Source organism: Ahaetulla prasina, chromosome 1 (genome assembly GCF_028640845.1).
Source record: "Ahaetulla prasina isolate Xishuangbanna chromosome 1, ASM2864084v1, whole genome shotgun sequence".
Lineage (NCBI taxonomy): Eukaryota > Metazoa > Chordata > Lepidosauria > Squamata > Colubridae > Ahaetulla > Ahaetulla prasina.
Window position 1 is genome coordinate 254,678,564 of NC_080539.1, and position 11,007 is coordinate 254,689,570.

Genomic DNA, 11,007 nt, shown 5'->3' on the forward strand with positions numbered 1-11,007 from the left:
GAAGTGCACATTTTGTGTCTACCTTGGATGCCATTACAACTTCTGTGCTTTTTAATGAGCTGCCACAAGAAAGAAGTTCAATCTGCATACCATGCCAGCAGGATCCTTTCTGATTTATTCTTACATTACTGATTTGGGCATGGTGTGGCAGTATATGACACAAAAGGCACAGAACAAAAAAATGACATAAATGGTTATTTATAAGTCTTATCTATAGCGTCACCATGTTGCCAACCTGGGATTTGCACATATTCTCAAAGGTGGTTAAAATAGCTTCAACCAAATATATTTATCAAACTTTCAGCATGAATTAGATTTCCCATAGTGATGTTACAATCTCTTTCCAGCTTTTTTAACAACATTTAATGACAATAACAACTTTCTTCCATGTGCTCAAAGTAATCCCCCTAATCCACCCATTTTTTTAAACCCATAACTTGCAAGCTGACTACATGCAACACTGGACGCACTTGGAATCAATTTGGGTGATGGGTGCCCTTGAGCCAATCTGCATGTGACCATTGCTGTTAAACTCCAGAGCTGCCGCCGCCACTTGATATCAAAAGCAGCCATCCAGAGAGATCAGTGATCTGACCCAGGGTAGGGCAACTGCCAACATTCCTAATCAAATGGAAAATAGAGACTTTTTGTCCCTGATGTTGCATCTAGCTCCTGAGTAGAGCGAAAGACAGTAGAAATTTGTTTAGGATTATAAGTGGCTTGTAATAAGAGATGAGTAAAAGCCCAGAGCAAAGCTTGTTAGGATACAGTAATCTCAAACCTTGGACCCAGTCAGCATGACTAATGGCCATACCAGAATTTCGGGATTTATAGGTAAAAGGCATGAAGCCACTAAACTGGTTGTTTTTCCTGCTCTGGCTGGAGTGTATCCTCCATCTCAGGCAGGAGGCCGTAAACGGGATTATTTGATATCAGACATGTCTTCTCTCCCTCTATCTTGCTAAATTCCCTTTTCTTGTACCTCTTAAATACACGGACAACGATTCCAATTAAAATGGCCAATCCAGCAGCGGCTGCAATGGTGATCCCTGCTGCTTCTCCATTTGACAGACCCCCACCAGCATCCCCACCTCTCTTCAGGGAGTGGAGCACATCCTCCGAGTTGCCCAACTTCCATTGCTGAGTCTGTGGATCCTTGATCCAGGTCTGATCCCCATTGCTGCTTGTAACAAGAACGATATCAGTAGCAAGGAAGCTGATGGCTGGCTTTTGAGTGAAGGGGGGCAGCCGGGCTTGAGGTAAAGACTTATCTGTAAAACGGCCAGCTTGGACACAGTATTCCACTTGACACCCATCGCTGATCAGAGCCAGGTGCTGGCTGAATCCTGCCGGACACCTTTTGAGGTACGAGTCATTTTCTGTCCCGTTAGGCAATCCAGACAGGGGATTTCCAATTTGGCAACTAAAGAACCCCCCAAAGGGCACCGAATGACGTTTCCCCCTCTCATCACTACTCACACAAACTTTGAGCTGGTCAAAAAGCTTCAGTGGGTAATACCTGGATGGACAGGACTGAGCATTAGTGACAGGATTGGTACTCTTGGCACTGAAGAGCCCTCCAAAGAGAAATGCAGAGGTTTCAGGGACTGGGCCTCTTGCTGCACACCAGTGGGAGCTAAACTGCACTTTGGAGAGAGTGAAAATGTCATTGCAAATCCACTTGCAGAAGAGTTTCCAAAGAAAGCAATCTCGATGGCAATCTAAGTGGCTGAATCCTTCCTCACGTTGTTGAGATCGCAGTTTGATGGAGGTGTAACCCACAGGGCAGGAGAAATCTCCAGTGAGGGGGTTCTTCTGCTCGAGGGCTTGGCAGAGCACATCAGCATCAGGGCCTTCTAATCGAGCACAGTCTTGGTAGACTCCTCCAAAGGTAAAATTGGTTGCCATTCCTTCACAGGTACCATCATCCACATTGGCATAAAAGTTGAAGTTGGGTGAAGCTGGATTTATGCAGCCGGGATAAGTGTTGAATGTATAATAGCGGTCAATGGCAGATTCTATAGTCTTGGATAATTTCTTCAGAATGGGGCTGGGAAGTCCTGGCAAATTATTTGGGGTGATGAAGAATGGCAAAGGCAAGCCTGAACGGTCAAGAGCCACCAGCTGATTGGTGATGCTTTCTTGCCAGGTTTTCAGGGTAATCCCAGGATAAAAAGGCAGACCCCCAAAGCTCTCCACTCTAGAACTAGTACGGTTGCCTTGGTATTGCTTGGTTAAATTGTCTTCTGCACCCACTGAAACACCCATATTAAAGTTGATGATGTTTTGGAAAGAGATACCAGCTGCAGCAGTGATAGCACTTCTCATGGATTGACCATCTTTCACAAAGGTAGCTTTGATATAGTCCTCCTGAACAAGACTGGCTCCAACATCTACTCCGGTGAGAACATGAGTGCCATAGTTCAACACTAAGATTTCTGCCAAGTAGTTAGCCATTTGAGTCTTGTTTTTCTCCAGCTGGTTAGCAATGGTGACAAGCTGTTGATGGAAGCCTTCATCCAACTTTGTGGTAGGATCCGTTTTTACAGAGTACATCAAATTCCTGATCTGAACTTTTGTGGACACAGACTTATCTCTCACTTGGTGAGTTTTTGCCCTGCGGAAATCACTGGAGAACCTGCCATTGATATGGGAAAAAGACAGCCCTGCGTTGATGGAAACAGCAGTGGTACATTGATAATCCATCCAAGACTCAATGATCTCCGAGTTCATCTCCAGCGAGCTTTGTTTAAGAGCAATGGTGAAGACGTCATTGGGGATGATGTAAGCCCCATCTTTTGTAGTTTTGCACAAAGAGTAATTGAGGCTCATCACTCTACCCATATCCAAGTTCCTCAGGTTATCCCAGCCACCTCCAGGAAGAACTCCCAACATAGGACGGTTCAAGGCTTCTTGGCACTTCTGAAATCCAGCAGCAGGAGGATGCCACTCTGGTTGTTCTCGTGCACAGCATGTCCACATTATGAACATCAAGGATAGAGAGGTTGCTGTAGAAAGACTCATGGGTGCAGCCGTGCAGAGGACTAACCATTTGAATGGTTTAATCTGCCTTTTCGGCTGCGGCTACCCTAGCAGGGACTTCCTTCTTATGCTAAGATTAGGAATTGAAACATGAAACAGATGATACCTCTTTGGAATTAATTCCCTCTACCCAGCTCAGAGGCAGCTGTTAATACCTTCACTTTCAAATGAAAAAAGGCACCAAATGGAGGCTTAGGTATCCTTCTCATTTATTTATTAAAACATTAGAGAAACTATTACAGACATAGATATTAAAAAACCCCAAGAGAATTCTATTTGATCCCAGGTAGTTTCCATATCTCTGACATTTAGTATGTTACATTTCCTGAAGCTTCTAACAGATTTCAAATGCCGGCTGTTTTGTTCCTCTTTTCTTGGCTCTATATCCCATATTCTAAGTAACTTATTTTCACAACCTCTAACCCAGTGGTGAAATCCATTTTTTTTTTACTACCGGTTCTGTGGGCGTAGCTTGGTGGGCATGGTGTGGTTTGATGGGTGTGGCTTGGTGGGTGTGGCAGGGGAAGGATACTGCAAAATCCCCATTCCCATCCCACTCTGGGGCCAGCCAGAGGTGGTATTTGCCAGTTCTCCGAACTGCTAAACATTTCCGCTACAGGTTCTCTGAACTACTAAAAATTTCCGCTACCAGTTCTCCAGAACCTGTCAGAACCTGCTGGATTTCACCCCTGCTCTAACCATGAGAACTGACACCCAAATTCATGGCTCAGTCATTCAGTTGCCTCTATTTCCTGCACATAGCAATACTAACAACAGTATTTGAAATCCAGGACAGAGAAGGTCATAATAGTGAGAGAATGTGGGGAATTGAGAAAAAGACCATGTCTCTCGGACCCACTTCCCTCACCCACAAAAGGATGCATCGTTGCCATTTCTTGGTGCATAATACTTTTTTTAAAAACATTTACAAATTATGATAAATGAATTGACTACTGAAAAAAATGAGAAACTAAGCTGAAATGGATAGCTTTTTCAAAGGAATTATGAAGTCAGTAAGGATAGATGGGGGACAAGGTTCTATTGTATATGATTTCCACCTTGTGTCACAAAGGGACTCAGATCACTCACTATAATTATGAATAATTTATTCTTCTGGCATAAATATATTTATGAGAACGTGAGTGATAACCCCCGGCTTCCTCTTCATAAAGAAGTGTGTGTTGTTAGTCTTTACAGACTGTTCAACTCCAAAAGTTAGAAAAAAAATCAAGGAAATATCATGGAAGTTGGAAAAGACACGGTAGCCAGAAACTTTAGTTTGGCATCTTAGCTTCTAATGTAGGTCACTTACATCCTGCCAAATTTAAATGTTTGAAACAAAGGCCGGAGATGTCTTAATCTAGATCAGGGGTCTCCAACCTTGGCACCTTTAAGCCTGGAGGACTTCAACTCTCAGAATTCCCCAGCCAGCTTTGCTGGGAGTTGAAGTCCTCCAGGCTTAAAGTTGCCAGGGTTGGAGACTCCTGATCAGTGGTGGGTTTCAAAAATTTTTACTACCAATTCTGTGGGTGGTGGCTTGGTAGGTGTGGCATGGCTTGGTGGGCGTGGCTTGGTGGGTGTGGCAAGGGAAGGATCCTGTAAAATCTCCATTCCCACCCCATTCCAGGGGAAGGATACTGTAAAATCTCCATTCCCTCCCCAATCCAAGGGAAGGTTACTGCAAAAATCCCCATTTCCTCTTGATCAGCTGGGACTTGGGAGGCAGAGAATAGATGGGGGTGGGGCCAGTCAGAATTTTTACTACCGGATCTCTGAACTACACAAAATTTCCACTACCCGTTCTCCAGAACTGGTCAGAACCTGCTGAAACCTACCTCTGCTCCTGATCTAGATCAAAATGGCTGATTACTTCCACTCTCTCTGTACAATGATCAGTTATGCTATAATAAGTGCCAGGATATTTGTTCTGTATTAGTAAGCTGATGATATACATCCTGAAGGAGAAGTAAGATAGATGCAGATGCTAGCCCGAATATTTCTTTCATTTTGATTGCTTGCAAACTATTCGCAGCCCCAGCACAAAAGAACTTTCTATTCCAATAGTGGAAGTTTTTAAGAAGATGTTGGACAACCATTTGTCTGTAGTGGTGTCAGGTTTCCTGCCTAAGCAGGGGGTTGGACTAGAAGACCTCCAAGGTCCCTTCCAGCTCTGTTATTCTATTTGAAACACTCCCTGTTCAGATGAAGAAAATGCTATTCTGTTTTGTTAGATGTAAACTCTGACAGAAGAGAAAATCCACAATCAGCTGGAAAAGACCACATCTCAGGTCATCAGACTCTTGGATCATAAACAACATCTGTCTGAGCATCTTCCTCCTGATGTGTGCTGGCAGCAAAACGGGATGGAACGAGGGAGGAGAATCATGTGCTTTGAGTGAGATGGAGAGAATCCAGTGCACAAGGGAAGCTCGAATTAAATGGCTTGGCAAACAACGAATTGTAACATAATGAGATTGCCAGATCCTGTTTTGATTAAAAAAAAAAAAGACATCTCTTCCCCTGAACTTTTGGTGACTTCTTCTATCTCAGTGTTGCAAGAATTTTGAGAGGCTGAATGTTCTTCTTCCTTACCACGTAGATTTTGAAGGGCCACAACTGCTTTGCGTAACGGCCCACTTTCTAACACAGTCTTAAATCGATGGCACTTGGAGCTGATAGATTTAAGGGTATTGACATCAACCCTTTGTTACTCTATTATCCTTGTGTGATGTAATCTGTGCATGCAGCAACCAGATCCAAAGGCACATACAGTGCAACAGAGGTTCTTAAGACCCCTTCTCAGAAGCATACACAAACACACACACACACACACACACACACACACACACATTTGTAAAACCATTTTTTTGTTTTTTTTTGTTTACATTTATACCCCGCCCTTCTCCGAAGACTCAGGGCGGCTTACAGTGTATAAGGCAATAGTCTCATTCTATTTGTATATTTTTACAAAGTCAACTTATTGCCCCCCCAACAATCTGGGTCCTCATTTTACCTACCTTATAAAGGATGGAAGGCTGAGTCAACCTTGGGCCGGGCTCGAACCTGCAGTAATTGCAGGCTACTGTGTTCTTAATAACAGGCTTTACCAGCGTGAGCTAAACCGGCCCCTTAAACCATTAAACAGTTAGTGAAATTCGCTAAAAAAAAAAAGTGAAGATAAAGTAATTTTATTTTAATCCAAGTTCTCAGTGGCTCTGAAGTTGTGGATCTTCAACAGTAGGTCCCAGGTTAGATCCCTGCATCAGAACTATCTGTGTGAGACTATGGCTATTGTGTCACTGATTCTATTGAACTGATTCTTTCCATGACCTGAAGTCTGCTGCAATGGGAGGCCTAACAAAGGGAGGCCTAACAAAGCCCATTTTGTTTTCCCATTTAGAATAAAGCGCTACCCACAGCTTTATATAGTCCCATAGTCTGCCTTTTTAATAGTTTAGTTTTTAATATTAAAATATTTAATATTAATATTAAGACTTAATACAGAGAAAACAAAAATAAGAGCAAATGCTATTCCCTTCTATCACATTAATGTTACCTAATTTGGTAAAGAAATGTCTACAAGAAAACCACCAAGCTCAGAGAGCACCAAGGACCCCACAGTTTTTAATAATCTTTATGTAGTCACCTGCTCTCCACCCACAAAATATATCACTCTCATTCATGCGCCACTTATGAGCGAGTGAAAAATACTTTGGCTTAATGTCATAAATTACCTCGAGTTTTCAGTTCTCCTTCTGTGTTTGCACATGTTCCGAGTGCCCAGAGGAGGCTGCGTACAAACATGGAAGTGAAGGCAGAAATGAAATTATAAATGAATTTCAGTTCATAGCCGAAATATGTACAGTGGATGGAGTGTTCAATGGGAGGAAATAGGTGGGGTGGGAGGATGACCTGTTCCATAAATGGTCTTTATGTTGCCATTTAATCCAATTAGATGGGGCTTTTGAGGGGGGGGGGCGGTTAAACATGACATCTGCTCAGATTTTTAGAAAAGAAAAAGTTGACACTGGCTTCCAGCATTACTCATTGAACTTGTCACATTAAGTTCACAAATAATGAACAATGCTTTGGTTTCTTCAGGTGTCTTTTGTGACTTCCTTGTTCCTAACTTCTTCTTTTTTTCAGAACAGATTTAGCTGAGAAAGATTCTAAAAGGGAAATTCTGAATGGCAGGTCAGCAACTTAAAGAGGTAGAAACACGGATCAAACCTAATTAACAGACACAGACGCACAAGAAAAATGGCAAAATTTGGATTTTGTGAAATGAAACCCAGGAACCTTAGGGAAGCATATACACCCATTTACTTGCTGAGCTAAACAGGGACATTTTATTAACTTTAGTGGAGATGCAGAGAATTTGCCAGACACAATAAAACTCTTCTGATAACAGAATGAACACCATCCTCGTTTAACTTTTGTTCTGCATTCCTAAGTTTTTTAGCAACTGGAAATAACATGACTCAGATTTTCCCGACATAGCAGCCTGATGTGTTGAAATACAACATCCCAATCAGCAATAAATGCAGGGTTGCTGGGAGTGCACTGCAGCCTAGTCCGTTTTCACCCTTTGAATTGGAGAAGGGTGTAATCTAGGTCACTTTGCTCTATATGTCCTTTAAACGACAGCAGCTCTTGCTTTTTTTAAATGAAAGTTGAATTCTGATGTGTCCTAATATATTATTTGTATGTAACGTCCTCTTTGTTTCTTGAGTTCATTAATAAGAAAAATAACACTGTTCATTTATCAAAGAGACTTCTCATATAAAACAAAATGTTCTGTTCCTTACTAGAACTCCTGTGTTTTTATGGTAATGACATCTCCTGGAGAAGCAAATGTTTATTTTTGTCCTGAAGGAGGTCTAGTCTTGGGTTTATTTTCATAAATCTCCATTACAATTTTTAATAGAAATGAATCGTTTGGTGGGAAATTCCAAGCATATACCTGAAACGTCTATTGGGTTGGCAACAAGGGTATATATAGGAATTTATTTTTTGGAAAGTAGACATTTTTATTTATTTGGTAATTTATATCCCACCTTTATTATTTTTACAAATAACTCAAGTCACATTTCAACACACCTTCTTCCAGCTATTTTTCCCACAACAACCTAACCCACAAAAACAACCCTGTGATGTGAGTTGAACTGAGAGTTCCTGGGCCAAAGTCACCCAGCTGGCTTTCATGGCTAAGGCAGGACTTAAACTCATGGTTTCTTGCTTTCTAGCCTGGTGCCTTAACCACTAGATCAAACTGGCTCTATTTTATTACTGCTGTCATGAAGAGTGATGGAACGTGACCACTTATTCCAAGAAATGTATTGCCTCTGTGTCAATTCATTTGACTTTTTTCCAAAGTAATGGGTGACAAAATGTATAGATTTTACACAGTATGCAGCTGTCTTTGAATGATATTCAAATAAAGAAAGAAAACACCAATACAGTTAACATTTTAAGTTAAACCTACCCCATTCATGTGTTGGGAACAGATATAAGTAACATCACAGCAGAACAATATTTTGTCAGGGCTTGTTTCTGCCACGGTTAGATACAAGTGGAAAAAGTCCCTAAATTTTGGTTCCTGTAATCTAAGGTAATTTAGGACATCAACTCTTTTATTTCTTTTCATGACATCTATATGATTTTTTTGTTCTCTTTTATCCTGTATATTAATAATGTTTCTTAATGTGGCATCAGATGGGGATGTGGTGGCTCAGTGGCTAAGATGCTGAGCTTGTCAATCAAAAGGTCGGCAATTCAGCAGTTCAAATCCCTAGTCCCGCGTAATGGGGTGAACTCCCGTTATTAGTCCCAGCTTCTGCCAACCTAGCAGTTCGAAAGCATGAAAAAATGCAAGTAGAAAAATAGGGACCACCTTTGGTGGGAAGGTAACAGCGTTCCGTGAGCCTTTGGCGTTTAGTCATGCCGGCCACCTGACCACGGAGACGTCTTCTGACAGCGCTGGCTCTTCGGCTTTGAAACGGAGAAGAGCACCGCCCCCTAGAGTCGAAAATAATTAGCACATATGTGCGAGGGGAATCTTTACCTTTACGTAAAGTGGAATCTGAAGTTTGAGTACATACTTTTGATAACTCAGAAAGTTGCCACCTTATCCAGAAGGCTGATCTTTCACGCAATGTGTTGAAATAAAAGCAAAATTAGGGTAAACAGTGAAATGGGATTTAGACAGGAGCAGGTCTATCCCAAGGTGAAAACAGCAGATCCTCTCTCAATACTCAAGTTTTATTTTAAATTCCTATAAGGGATGATGGAAGCAAACAAGAAAAAAATGTGTCACATGCTGAAATCTTGTTCCGGTTTTTTTCCCATATCCTTCCACAAAATATTAGGTATACTGAACTAAGGAAGACTGTATGATTTTTTTTTCTAACAGTGCGTTTACATTTCAGATGAGATAACATTTTGAAAGCATAAGCATTACTTCCTGATTAAATTTTATAGATTTTATAGCTATAAATTTATTTGTGTGCATGTGTGTGTGTATAAAATTATGTATGTATGTATATTTTATATTTTACTTATGATATCCTTACAGTATATATTGATTTTTATATATATATATATTATACATTATATATATTTATACATAAAAATTTTTTATTACATGTATAATTTTTATTAAATAATCTTTTAAAGGAAGATAAAAAGTAATACAAATTAATATAAAGTAGGAAAAAGACTGCTTTTTAAATACTTTGGCCACCTAATGAGAAGGAAGGACTCACTGGAGAACAGCCTAATGCTGGGAAAGTTTGAGGGCAAAAGAAGAAGGGGGCGACAGAAAATGAGGTGGCTGGATGGAGTTGTTCAGGGTAATCTGGGTTCACAACCAAGGTTGTGGACTGTTGAGCAGAGTACCCTACGCATGAAAATCCATTAACTGGATAACTAATGATTGTACAACTGATCCAATCCATACTACACTATACAACGCTGTTACAAACCTAGGTCTTGAACAACTTGTAACTAACATTACAAGACTCAACAACTGCCTTGACCTCATCTTCTGCAACAACTCAAACTCAATTTATGGACTACAAATTAAAGAACCTTTTTCCAACAGTGACCACTGCATGATTGACTTTCGTCTCAATATACGTCCTTACTTAAATCGTCATAACAATAGTATTCCTAACTACAACTTCAAAAAAGCCAACTATGATCTTATAAACAACCAACGATCTTTCATTTCTGGACTGGCAAAATCTGTTCACAACCTGTATATGCTGAAGGCCACTATAGAGTTTTCCTACTTGAAATCAATAGAGTCATTAAACTATACGTACCACAAATGACCACCATGATCAGGAAAAGCAAACTACCCATATCAATAAAAAAGCTTCAATCAAAAAAAAAATCCCTCTGGAAAAGAAACAAAAAAGGCTATGTAGCAAATTTCAAAAACTGCTACAGAAATATATGCAACCAAATAAAAACTGAATGCACAAATTACCACACCAAACAAGAAGAGGACCTTCTGCGCACAAATTCCAATTGTGCCTTTTATAATTTTGTTAACAATAAACTTAAAGACTCAAGATCCATCCCACCACTAAAAGATTCTAACAACAAAGAATGCAATGACGAAACAGTTAAAGCAAACCTCTTCAACATTTTCTTTGGCTCAGTTTTTATTAAGAACGATGACACATATCTGACATTCCCAAAACGTACCAGCAACAAATATGATGACTTAACACATAGATTTCTCAGAAGATAATGTTGGAAAAGCTCTTCATAACTTGAAACCATCGCTATCTATTGGACCCGATGGACTATGTGCATACTTCTTAAAAAAACTTTCCACTAATATAGCAGAACCCCTAAGCATAATCTTTGATAAAGCTTTCACTACCAGTTCCCTTCCCAAACTTTGGTCACTAGCCACAGTCATCCCAATCTTCAAAAAAGGAGACCCCAGCTTAG

General features: G+C 40.5%; 1 protein-coding gene across 1 annotated transcript; it reads right to left on the minus strand.

Moving 5' to 3' along the window:
* Window positions 1-243: 243 nt before the first annotated feature.
* MPEG1 (macrophage expressed 1) lies at window positions 244-3,024 on the minus strand. The gene has a single exon (XM_058157021.1). It carries the CDS (start codon window positions 3,022-3,024, stop codon window positions 853-855), a length of 2,172 nt encoding a protein of 723 aa, XP_058013004.1. The 3' UTR covers window positions 244-852.
* Between the last annotated feature and the right edge of the window lie 7,983 nt (window positions 3,025-11,007).